The sequence below is a fragment of the Halichoerus grypus genome, chromosome 5 (genome assembly GCF_964656455.1).
Source record: "Halichoerus grypus chromosome 5, mHalGry1.hap1.1, whole genome shotgun sequence".
In the NCBI taxonomy this organism is placed as follows: Eukaryota; Metazoa; Chordata; class Mammalia; order Carnivora; family Phocidae; genus Halichoerus; species Halichoerus grypus.
In genome coordinates, this window is record NC_135716.1 from 163,854,647 (window position 1) to 163,866,650 (window position 12,004).

General features: G+C 59.3%; 1 protein-coding gene across 6 annotated transcripts in view; it reads left to right on the forward strand.

Moving 5' to 3' along the window:
• COL16A1 (collagen type XVI alpha 1 chain) overlaps window positions 1–12,004 on the forward strand; it is a 50,091-nt gene that overhangs the window by 7,106 nt on the left and 30,981 nt on the right. For all 6 annotated transcript variants that reach the window (XM_078073491.1, XM_078073492.1, XM_078073493.1 and 3 more), the window contains 25 exons: window positions 652–705; window positions 1,013–1,039; window positions 1,605–1,640; window positions 2,669–2,695; window positions 3,727–3,789; window positions 4,060–4,101; window positions 4,227–4,271; window positions 4,371–4,406; window positions 4,786–4,848; window positions 5,208–5,252; window positions 5,338–5,433; window positions 5,611–5,649; window positions 6,272–6,316; window positions 6,485–6,520; window positions 6,661–6,771; window positions 7,179–7,214; window positions 7,441–7,476; window positions 7,558–7,668; window positions 8,006–8,050; window positions 9,782–9,817; window positions 9,972–10,016; window positions 10,325–10,456; window positions 11,176–11,211; window positions 11,390–11,497; window positions 11,813–11,935. In XM_078073491.1, coding sequence (XP_077929617.1) covers window positions 652–705; window positions 1,013–1,039; window positions 1,605–1,640; window positions 2,669–2,695; window positions 3,727–3,789; window positions 4,060–4,101; window positions 4,227–4,271; window positions 4,371–4,406; window positions 4,786–4,848; window positions 5,208–5,252; window positions 5,338–5,433; window positions 5,611–5,649; window positions 6,272–6,316; window positions 6,485–6,520; window positions 6,661–6,771; window positions 7,179–7,214; window positions 7,441–7,476; window positions 7,558–7,668; window positions 8,006–8,050; window positions 9,782–9,817; window positions 9,972–10,016; window positions 10,325–10,456; window positions 11,176–11,211; window positions 11,390–11,497; window positions 11,813–11,935 — 1,473 coding nt within the window. The remainder of the gene's footprint in view (window positions 1–651; window positions 706–1,012; window positions 1,040–1,604; window positions 1,641–2,668; window positions 2,696–3,726; window positions 3,790–4,059; window positions 4,102–4,226; window positions 4,272–4,370; window positions 4,407–4,785; window positions 4,849–5,207; window positions 5,253–5,337; window positions 5,434–5,610; window positions 5,650–6,271; window positions 6,317–6,484; window positions 6,521–6,660; window positions 6,772–7,178; window positions 7,215–7,440; window positions 7,477–7,557; window positions 7,669–8,005; window positions 8,051–9,781; window positions 9,818–9,971; window positions 10,017–10,324; window positions 10,457–11,175; window positions 11,212–11,389; window positions 11,498–11,812; window positions 11,936–12,004) is intronic.

A 12,004-nucleotide genomic window follows, 5' to 3' on the forward strand; every position in this document is an offset into this window, starting at 1 on the left:
CCACCACTATAGGATTCAGAGAGGCGAGAACCCACTGGGTGTGTCTACCTGCCTGTTGGCATTGAGAGACATGCCCATCTAGCTCTGGCACTACCCAGCCCCTCACTGATGTCACGCCAGACCCCTTTGGTCAGGTCAGGGCCAGGTTTGCACTCAAAGGCAGTCCGGGACAGGGGTACCTGGGGTCAGAGGCCAGGCCACACTGGTTCCCTCCGGGCTTGCTCGCTCTCCTGGGCCCAGCCCATACCAACCCGTACCAACCAACCCATAGGCTGGTCCTATACCCAGCACCATGGCCAGCTGCCCTACCCACTCTCAGGTTCTTTAGGGTGACAGGGAAGCCCAGTTCCTCCCTTTGCCCCACCCCCAGGATGGGCAGCCTCCCTGCCCGCTGGGCATCGTGCCCAACCTTTGGCTGCAGGAACACAGGATCCCATTGATTCATGGTCTTGTTTTCTCCGACATCACGTGGGTGGGGGGAAAGGAGGGAGGCCTGGGGGAGTGCCAGGGGCCTGAGCAGGCTTTCAATGCCTTGGGAGGTGCCAGCTGAGGGGGTACCTGGGCCCATGCCCCTAACTGGGTCCCCCTTTCCAGCGTGGGCCCCTGCACTGCCCCCTCTTCAAGAGTTCCTTTTTTACTCCGTCTGCCCAGGTGGATGCCCAGCTGACAGGAAGCATGAGCCAGAAGGCAGAGAGGGAAACAAAGGTAGAGATGGCGGTTGGGGGGGGGGCAGGGGGCGGAGTTCACGGTGTCCTCGGTCTGCTCTCTGTGCCCTCTGTAGACTCCTTGAGTAAGCCACTGTTCTCCCACACTCTTCTCCCCGCCCCACTCCTGGACAGAGCTTAGGAGGTAAAGGTGCCAGCTCTGAGAAGGAGGGATGAATGGGGGCGAGACAGACAGTACCTGGCACGGCGTAGGGCACCCGCTCCACATGGTTCTTGGGTAGGAGTATTGGAAGCAGGGCTTCGAAGCCTCTGCTTCCTGCCCATTACCATGCCCTCCCTCTTCCCAGGCCCATCAGGAGACAGCAGCCGACGAGGTAAGCCTCCCATCTAGACTGGCAAAAAGAGCTTGGTTGAGGAGGTGCCAACATGGCCCCTTTGGACAGGCTTTGTGGCACTGGAGCCCGCGCATGGGGATTTGGGATGACTACGCAGCTCCCAGCATTCCTTCAGGGCTCAACGCTGGGCCCGGTCTGCCTGCTGCCTCTCCTTGGGTGGGTGGGGGGGCGGGTGTTAGTCCTGGACACTCCTGCTGAGTTGGCAGCAAATGGCTACGGGCATCATGGGAAGAATCCAGGCCTTGGCTGTGGGACCGCAGATCCTGGGCCTCACTCTGCCCCCACATGCTGTGTGACCCAGATCCCACTGCTCTGCCTCTCTGGGCTTCAGTTTCCTCACGTGAGGAATGGTTTGGCACTGGGTTGCTGGGAGTTGAGGGATGAGTCTTGTTTGGTAGGATTCCTATCTTCCTGCTCCCTTGGACTTCACTCAGGACACACATGACGTTCTGTGTGCTCGCTGTGTGTATGCAGGGGGAATGGGGTGGGGAGGGCTGGTCCCGGGCTCTCAGAACTGACCTCCTGGCCCATTCTTCCCTTGCAGTGCCCACCCTGTGTCCATGGTGCCCAGGAAAGCAATGTGAGTGAATAGAGGGTGTGCAGGGTGGGGTGGGCGGGGGCGGGGAGTGGGCTAGTTGGCTTCCTGGTTAAGGACAAGTGGACCTTTGTGTTCTTATCACACTCCCTCCCTGCACATCCCCCAGAGCTGGGCTTGACTCCCACCCTATCCCCACCACGGGCTGCATGGAAGGAAGCCTCACGCCTTGTGATCCGGGCAATGTATTGCGATCCAGGGTGGAATGGGGACAGGGTGGTGGCTGGTGGGACCAGAACCTTGGTTGCTGATCCCAGCTTTTCACTACCCACAAGGACTCGGGGCTGCTCTGTTTGAAAGCTTCCCATATCGCCTTGGAGGCCTTGAGAAGGGGAAGGCTGACTCAGGGTGACACAGCCCAGCACTGGCCCCCAAACCCATGTTGGCTCAGGACTTCCCCTCCTATGCCCCTCTAGCTAGCTGGCTCCGGTCTGGCCTCCCTTTGGGGGTCCAGAAGGACAAGGGAGAGGGCTCGGTGCGAGCACAGCTAGTACCCAAATGTGCCTCTTCCGTGGGCAGCGGAAGTCACTACTTTCCAATAGCCTGACTTTCTGAACTGACATGCCACGTTAGTTCATAAAGGGCACAACCCCGGGTGCCCTCAGCTCCAAGCCCCCTGACCTTGGGGGACACAGGAAGTACCCCCTCTGTTGCCTGGCCCTCTTTCCATCTAGCCCCCCACCAAATGTGGTAAAGCTGATGGTCCCCACTTATGCAGGGGTTACCATGGCAACTGAGCAGCCCCGTAATCCTAACAACCAGCGGGTGGAGCTAGCTAAAGCCAGGAGGTTTAGAGAAGATAGGTTAGACCCCTCTGCAAGTCTGACAGCCTCAGGTTATGAAGTCAGCATGCTGGGTGGCCTTGGAGGCAGAGCTGTTGGTCCGCTGGGGGTCTTGGATTCAGGCTGTTGGTCTTGCCACCATGCTGTGTGGCCCTGGCTTAATTGCTTGCCTTCTCCGTGCCCTTGTTTTTTTCTCCGTCTCTGAGATATAATGCTCTCTTTGCCTCCCAGGTCACAGTTGGTCCCTCTGGACCCAAGGTGAGTCCAAGATGGAGAACAGGACAGTCTTTCTCTCTTTGGCAGTCCCAGCCTGTCCCACAGCATGTGGCCCCATGGCTGTGTGTTTTTATCAGGGCTACCCAGCTCTGTATGTGTGGGGGGTGACTAGGGGTGTGTGTTGGAGACAGTCGGGGGTTGTGTGTGTCGAAGGGTGTTAAGAGCGCCCCTTTTCTGAGTCCTACTGTGCATCGGGCTTTGGGCCTCCCGTTGCACATCTATCACCTTCCCGCCCCTCAAGCATCCTGCAGGCCGGATACTCTCATTTTATTTCAGAAAAACCCGAGAGCCAGCTGTGCCCCCCGTGTGGGACGGGGGGTGTCGGAGTGATTGTGTGGGGGTCTGGCTGTGTGCCTCCTGGGACACATGTTCACATGTGTGTGGCCCCCTGGGGTGGGGGGCATGAGCCCTTGTCCCGGTGGGCCCGACAGGACCACCGAGCCTGTGAGTGACAGGGCGGGCGGCACGCGTGTAAATGTGGGACTGTGTGCTTGTGCGCGCCCGAGAGTACATAACACAGCTCCTGGGGCTGCCTTCATGTCCCATCTCTTCCTCACCACACCCCCCTGATGTCCCATTTTATTGATGAAGACACTAAGTCTCAGAGAGGTGACATGACTTGCCCTAAGTGGTGGGGCAGGATTTGAACTAAGGCAGCCTAACACTCACCAACATGGGTTCTGTCATCCCACATGTGTGTATCCGTGCACACGTGTCCATGTGCCCCTGGGTGAGCTGCGTGTGAGCTCGCGTGCTTTGATAGGGGTGTGGGGAAAGTACCCTCTTTGTGAGACTGTAGATTTGCCAAATATAGCCTCTTGGGGTGGGAGGGCCATATGGATGAATGCATATGGAATCCATATGCTGTGTGCATGGTTGGGGGTTGGGGCAGGCTGTGCTCATTTACACACCCGTGCGTAGGGGATGGGTAGAGAAGACAGACTGGGGAGACCTTCCTCAGGTCACCCATGTGCTCCCCCTGGTCCCAGCCCCCGTTTTGATCTCGTCCACAGGGAGGGAAAGGTGAGCGAGGCCTGCCTGGCCCATCAGGCCCCAAGGGAGAGAAGGGAGCCCGGGTAAGTGCCCCAGCCGGGCCCACTGCAGGGCCCTGCCAAGCTGTGCCTCCCGGGGGGGGGGGCTGACATGTGAACCATCCCATCCGCTCAGCCAAACCCCTGCAGCCTGGCCCACATGGGGGATGATGGGTAGGGTCTTTCTAGGAGTTAGTAAATGGCAGCCTCTATTTTTTAGGGGTACCTAGAAGATGACCAGTGGGACTGTGGGACTCTTGAGCCTATCCTTCTCAAAACAGGGTCCCACCCTGATCCCTCATTCCCTCCCCTTAGGGCAGTGACTGTGTCCGAATCTCCCCGGATGCCCCACTTCAGGTAAGACCTGGAGGCAAGGCCTACTTCAAGGCCAATATGGGGTCAGCCCCTGGGGAAGGGGCTGTGCCCTTGGCAGCCCATGAGGTGACCCTGGGGCCATCTTAACACCTTCTCTCCCTGCTCAGTGTGCAGAAGGCCTGAAGGGAGAGAAGGGGGAGTCAGGAGCTTTGGTGAGTGTGGGACCGGGGTTAGGGCAGGGCAGTGGGGTCCTGGCCCAGCCTCTCCCTCCTTTCCTCACCCCTTCTGTTATGTACCCCCCCTTATCTCAGGGACCCTCAGGACTTCCGGGCTCTACAGGCCAGAAGGTAATGGGCCTGGATTTGGAGGGGCAGGTGCCAGGGAAGTCTGTGGGCTCTTCAGACTTGAGGAAGTAGATGTCTAAAATCTTCTTGGAGGATGGAGGGCCCCGTCCCCGCGGAAGACCCTCTGTCCCTCCCAGTCACCCTGCCCGGTCCAGATTCCCACCAGACCCAGAGGGAAATGCCACCGAGTCCCTGACAGAGGCCTGGCAGGCTCGGAGGTTCCTTCTGTCGTCCACCTTCCTGGAGTGACGGAAGCCTTTCAGTCTCAGGGGAGGCAGAAACTGGGGGTCTAGAAAGCAGTTGTCTGACCTCCCGATAGAGCTGCTTTGGTTCTTCCAGCCCCTTCTTTCAACCCCAGTCCCTTTACCTTTTCCTTCCCCAGGGCCAGAAAGGCGAGATGGGGGACGGAGGCGTCAAGGGCTCGCCGGGAAGGCCAGGCCGCGATGTACGGTGCTTGGGACCCTTCCTCACCACAACCCCGTGGTCCTCGGTGCAATGCTGGAATTAACCAGCAGAGTCCAACCTGCTAGCTTCGCTCAGACGGGAGAACAGAAACCCAGGGAGGGGGAGGCTGGGCCCCAGGAAGCAGAGCAAGGAGGGGACAGAAAAGAATCTGAACCCAGGCCCCCTGGCTCCCAGCCTAACAGCCCCTGGCCTCTAATGCCCTGATGGTGACACCTGATGACCTCGGGGCACAGGGGTGGAGTCTGGCTTTGGGGAGGGGCACTGAGGGTGGGCAGTTTGCTGCTGCCCCAGGGAGGTGCCAGGCCTCAGGCTTTTCTTCTACCTTCCATGACCCCACAGGGCCGGCCCGGGGAGATCTGCGTCATGGGGCCCAAAGGGCAGAAGGTGAGTTGTGGGTGTCTGTGGGATGGAGGGTGGGGGGTGGGGCTGAGGCGGCAGCTCTCTCACACCCACCTTATGTCTGTGCCAGGGAGACCCTGGCTTTGTTGGGCCTGAGGGGCTGGCAGGAGAGCCTGGGCGCCCTGGCCTCCCTGGGCCCCCTGGGATAGGACTTCCTGGAACCCCGGTGAGTACTCCTGGCCCCTCCTGTTGTTCTTTCCTCAGAGACCCTTCTCTTGCCTGCCAGGGCTGGGGAGATAAGGCTCGGTCCTGGGGGTCCTGGTTGGGGGGAAGGGGCTCCGGTAGGTCTCACCATGATGTGGGGCCCCTGGGAAGCCTCTACCTGATGCTGTTTCCACCTCAGGGGGACCCAGGCGGCCCGCCAGGTCCTAAGGGAGACAAGGTAAGCACAGGCAGGAGTGTGGGCCCTTGGGGGGGGCGGATTCCCTGCATGGTGGACGGAGAGAGAAGGGGACCCAGGGCAGCAGGTATGCATGGGGGGAAGGAGCCAGGCATTCAGCTGAGGAGGCTGGCTCAGCTCAGCCAGGCCCCTCACTGGGGAGTGTCCCCATCCCAGTGCTTGCCAACATGGGAGCCCTGGCTTGGGTTCCAGGCATGGGGACAGGTAAGCCTAAGTCTAGTCATGACCAGAAAGGCCACACCTGGAGGGCCCAAGCTCATTTTAGGGTCTTATGCCTCGATGAGCAGAAAGCCCTGGAAATGTCTGACTGTCTTGTCTGCTATGGTTCCTCTGGGGTCACCCGGATTCCTCTCAACCCGCTGCACCGGGAAGGGGTACACAGAGGCCTCATATTCGTCCCCCTGTGCAAGCAGAAGGGCTTGGGTTAGATGTGGAGAAGGCCGGACAGCAGGCGGGGGGTGCTTGCTGACCAAGCCGGCCAGGAGGAGACGGGAGATTTGGCTGAGATCGTACTGCCAATCCAGAGAAGGGACTGACGGGGATGGGGTGAATGGTCTGAGGCTGTGGCCAAGAGCCTCCCCCTTAACCCTTCTTCTGACCACAGGGCAGCTCGGGGGTACCAGGAAAGGAAGGTCCTGGTGGGAAACCTGTAAGTAAGCCCAGTCTGGAGGGGGAGGGGGGCTGCCGCCCACCATGCCCAGAGCTGCTCTACCAAGGCCTCCAGGGAGGGGGTGGCTAGGTCCTGGGGCCCTCCCTTGGCATACCAGTCCCTCTGGCTGGCACTGACCACTAACGTTCACTGCTTCTTCTCCAACAGGGGAAACCAGGGGTGCCGGGGCTGAAGGGAGAGAAGGTGAGATCCAGGCCGGGTTGCACCAGGATGGGGTGGGAGTGGGAGCCCTTCTCTGAAGGTGACACTGAGCATCAGGGGTGCTGGACCTTCTCTAGGAGACCCCTTGTTGGTCCACTCATGGTCTCTCCCTTCTGCTGTAGGGTGACCCCTGTGAAGTGTGCCCAACGCTGCCTGAAGGCTTCCAGAACTTCGTGGGGCTCCCTGGAAAGCCAGGACCCAAGGGGGAGCCAGGTGACCCTGCACCAGCCAAGGTGAGTGCCCAGGGTGGCCACTGAGGGGCTCCACAAAAAACCTGGGCATGTGATCCTGGAAAGGAGTTGGGTACTTGACAGGAGGACTGGGTACTTCTCTCGGCCATAGAGAGATTGTGGGCCAAGGGTCCTGGCTCTAGATGGGAGGGGGGCTGAACCATAGAGTTTAGGGCTGGGCTAGAAGGTCACCCAGGTCTCCATGGCTACCTCCTAGGGTTCTTGAGGAGGCTCCAAGATGCCTTTTGGGCAAGCTGGGGTGGAGCCAGCCCTTATAGTGAGTGGGGCTGTGCCTTCCTCCTGGGATTGGGTGTTGGTTGGGGGTGGAGGAAAGGAGTGGGCAGGACTGGGTTAGGATCCTGGCTCGACTCCCCACCCCACTCCACTCCCTCACCCACACTTTCTTTCAGGAGGGCCTGGGAGCTGTTGGATGGAAAGGTGATCGGGTAGGTACAGGAACTTTCTAGTAGGGTAGCTTAACCTGGCCTGATTTCCCCCATCTATTACATGGGTTGATGAGCCCCGGCTCTGGGTGCTGACCTTGAACCCCATAGGACCCCTGGGTATTTGAAGGGTTTGTGGTGTGTAACATTGCTGTCCTCACATATGGTTAGGAAGTTTGGGGTGCCCCAACAGGCCCAGTCTCAGCCCATAAACCTTTTCTCCCTGTAGGGAGACCCTGGCATCCAAGGCCCCAAAGGAGAGAAGGTAAGGGAACACTGGTCCCCTTGCTGCCCGCCCCTCCCCCCCAACTGCTGGGAGCTTTCCAATTCTCTCTTCCTTCTCCAGGGGGACTCCTGCTTGTCCTGCAGCTTAGCTGTAGGGGCCCAGCATCTTGGGCCCTCCACAGGGGCCAAAGGAGATGTGGGCCCCCCTGGCTTCGGTTTGCCTGGCCTCCCGGTGAGTGACTAGCCCGGCTCAGTCCAGCCCATCTTTGCCACCCTGGTGGCCTCCCTGGCTCCTCTGGCTCGGAGTCTCAAGGCAGAGACCAGGAAGGAGGCCCCGAAGCAGGTGTCCCAGGCCTGCAGCCTCGTTTCCCCCTCCATCCCTACACTGCCCCAGGCTGCTTGCCCTGGGGGCTCCCTCCGTATAACAGAAGTAACTGCCTAGCTACCTGTAGTCATGGCATTTGTAATTCCAAGCTGGCTTCTCTTTCTGGGTGGACGCTGGGACCATGGAGTCTTGGGGGGGGGGTGGGGAGCGGAGGAGTCTCTAATTGTGACTTGTTGTCTTTCAGGGGAAAGTTGGGGCTCCAGGGCCAGCAGGGCTGAAAGGAGAGAAGGTGAGATCTGAGTTAGCTGTCAGGGACACCAGGGCTTTCTGGGCAGGGAGGCGGGAAATAGGGATGAGACAGACGAGAGATCAGATCCACAGTGAAAAAAAATTCATCGGTGCTTTGCAGATGGGAGTCAACGGACTGACTTGTGAGAGCCCTCGTGCTCTCCAAGAGAATTCCTTGGTGTTTTACTTTTATTTTATTGATCATCTAAGACAATTAGGCACACGTAAGATGACCTTTTAATAAAATAACCATATTTAACTCTCCTTGACCACTTACCATGTGCCGGGCACTGTTCCAAGTGCTCGGGCATGTATTAACTTGTTTCACCCTCCTAAAAGCTGATGGGGGAGCTACTCCATTATTCTCGATTTATGGATGAAGAATTGGAGGCAGGGAGGGCCAAGTCAGTTCCCCAAGGCCACATGGCCATTTGGGTATAGGACCGGGATCTGAGCCTAGGAATCTGGCTCCAGAGGCTGTAATGTTTGTCACTCGGCCGGGTCACTCGATTTCGGTGCCCGTGTTCCCATTTGTATTTATGACTGCGGCTGAGACAAATGATGGCACTTCTCACACGAGGGCTTCTGTGCGTGGCCGAGCGTTCAGGGGTGACAAACACCGCCGCAGTGTATGTCCAGACCCCGCTCTGTCAAGCACACCACCCCTGGCATTTCTCCGACGAAGCTTTTGTACCCCCACCTCCGAGCGCCGGGACGCCCTGTCTCAGTACATGGCATGTCCCCAGCTCCTCCGGCCCCAAACCTGCAGCCTCCCAGATCCCCGCCTGCCCCACACCCTCGCCTCCATCTGACCTTCCACCAACGGCATCACTGTGGCGCCCCACTACCCCCCCCCCCCACGAGCCACCACAGCCCGTCCGCGGCCCGTTTGTCGGCCGGCAGCTAACACGACGTGCCCTTGTAAAAAGAACTCGGGTTTCATTATTTCCCTGCTTAAAATCCTTCACCACTGACTCCGTAGCAACGTCCTGCTACGCCTGATGAGAACCCGGACGACCAGCCCCTGCCTGCCTGTCTGCTGGCTCTCCTCTCCCCGGTTCTCGGGCTTTAGATGTGTGGCCTCCTTCCACTCGGGACTGTGTCAGGGCCGCTCCCACCTCTTAGATTCTGAACTTGTGGCGCCCACCTTCTAGCACGTTCTTCTCTACTCTCCCCCCACTGCTTTTGCTGGCTGGCCTGATTCTCGCCTATCTGATAATAATCGTGCTCAACAATTCTCTGACCCCCTGTCCAAAGCGGCCTCCCCCGTCTCATCTCCCTGCCTGTTCCCTTTGTGGCACTCATCCCAGTTTACACCTGCTGTGACTTCATAAAGTTCTGGTTGTCCCCACAAGTGTGTAAACTCCACAAGGTGTTTATGTGCTGCTCACTGCATCCGACCAGCACCTTGGCCCTGCATGCTGTGTAGACGTCCAGCGAATAGCTGTCGGATGAATGAATGAATGATCTTTGTGTGCCGGGTGAAGGCTGAGTGTGGGGCTGGGATTCTGTGAAGTGAGGCCGGGGGCAGGAACCTGCCACAGACCCTCCTGGGAACCTTGGGGGAAATCCCCTTCCCTCTCTGGGCCTCAGTTTCCCTAGGCAGGACATGAGAGGGGTGGTCAGTCTAGAAGTCCTCACAGGTGGCTACTTTTGTGGTTTGTGGTTTGGGACTGACCCAGCACCTGTCATGCTGCCTCATTTTGACCCTATGTTCTCTGCTTTGCTCCAGGGGAATTTTGGGGAGGAAGGGCCAGCCGGCCGGCAGGTGAGTGTGCTCTGGGGAGGAAACGTGGGAAGTGCTGCCTGCTGCCGGCGGGGGGCGGTGGGGCAACAGACCCAGACTGTGCACAGCATAGCCCAGGCAGGCAGGTGCCAGGCCTCACACATGTCTTTTTTTCTTTTTTTTTTTAATCACACAGGGCCCACGAGGGCCAGTGGGACCCACAGGCATCAAAGGAGAGAAGGTGAGTCTGGGGACGTTCTCCATGCTGCAGCCAGGGTGAACTTCCTCAGCACACACTTGCTCTAATTCCAGCCCATCGAGGCTCCCCACTGCCTGAGGGTAACATCTTGCTCCTTAGCATGGCGTTCAAGACCTTAATGACATCGCCCCCACCTTCATTTCTTACCTGTCCTCCCACAGTCTCTCCTGAGATATCCCTCGCCCAGCAGAGGTGCTGTGTCAGGGCCAGCTCGATTCCCCAGATCCCAGATCCCAAGCCTGACCTGGGATCCCGCCCCCCAACCCCGACCCTGTGTCCTTGCTTGGCAGGGGGAGCCTTGTGAGCCATGCCCAGCCCTGTCCAGGCCTCAGGATGGGGACAGCTACACGGTGACCTTGCCTGGCCCTCCTGGAGAGAAGGGAGAGCCTGGGCCTCCAGGCTTCAGCTTGCCGGGAAAACAGGTGGGTTCCTGCGTTGTTGCAGGCAGGGCTCGGGGGGGGGGACCCCTGCCTGGGTCGCTTGGCTCCCTGGACAGCGGGGAGTAGGTGGGAGTGTGTGGAAGCATCAGTGCTTCTGTCCCCAGAGGAGCTTGGCTTCAGGGGCCTCAGCCCTTCCTCCTGGCAGGGCGCACAGAGCACCGACTTGGGACCAGACGGGCCTGGCTTCAAACTCCAGCGCTGCCTTTTTACTCACTCTTTGACTCGAGCAAGTTATTTTTCCTCTCCATGTCTCTGTTTCCTCCGCGTGGCGTTGTTGGAAAGCCTTGGGGTGCTGTGCGTGAAGCACCCCGCCGGCCGCAATAGGCATCCAGGAAGCGAAGGCTGCCACGGGCCCATTATTGTTACTGCTTCACTGAGAGCGGCAAGCGTGGGCATGGGGCCCGCTCTGTGCCGCGCGCTGCTTCCCCCGGCCCGGCGCGTCTAGCCTCACAGGGACCCTGCAGGGTAGAGGCCAGTGCCATTTTCATCATCCCCGTTGATGCATAAGGAAACCGAGTCACAGAGAGGTGAAGTAACTTGCTCGTCTCTTCTCTGTATCTATACGGTATCGCTTCCCTAGAACGAGAGCAGGGATTGTGGTCTGTTTTGCATACTGCTGTATTCCCTGGGTCTAACACCGTGCCGGACACTTAGGGGTGTCCGCCGTGTGTGAATGGGTGCTAGAAATGCTTTCTCCCCAGGGCAAGGCTGGAGAGCGTGGACTGAAGGGGCAGAAGGTGAGAACCTTGTGGGCATGGGTGGGCACCACCTGTCTGATGAGCTTTCCACCTCGTTTTCCTGATTGCCCTGTGCCCTCTCTCCACTCCCTGTGCAGCCCCCAGCCCCAGCGAAGGGCTCCGAGTGCCTTTAGTTCCCAGGGCTGGGTCTGCCCTCCTTGACCCCTACTCCTTACAGGGTGATGCTGGCAATCCTGGAGATCCTGGAGTGCCAGGCACCACGGGGCAGCCGGGACTGTCGGGAGAGCCTGGGGTTCGGGGCCCCCTGGGCCCGAAAGGAGAAAAGGTCAGTCGGGCAGAGGGCATTTTGTTGCATGGACCAAAAGAAATCAGGCTGAGAGTTGATGAGGTGAAGGACGGCAGAGTCAGGCTGTGAGCCTTACAGGATACCAGAGTCACTGGGTGGGGACGCCTCAGGTCTTCTCCACGGCAGGGAGAAGAGCAAAGAGTGTCAGGGGCTGTCTTGATTTCCCAGACTGAGGTGGGAGCGGTGGAGGGGCAGAGCTCTTAGAGGGGCACAGGGCCTCCCTTTCCGAGGCCTCCTCGTGGCCCCGCTGTCAGCCCTGGCTCAGGGCTCCCGGCTGTGCCCATCTCTGACCAGGGTGATGGCTGCACTGCCTGCCCCAGCCTGCAGGAGGCAGTGATGAACATGGCGGGACTGCCTGGGAAGCCGGGCCCCAAAGGAGAGCAGGGCCCAGAAGGTGTGGGCCGGCCTGGTAAACCGGTGAGTTCTGGCTGCCTGCCCTCTGGTCTTTCCCTGCCTGAGCTTTGCCTTCTCTCCCACCTACACCCT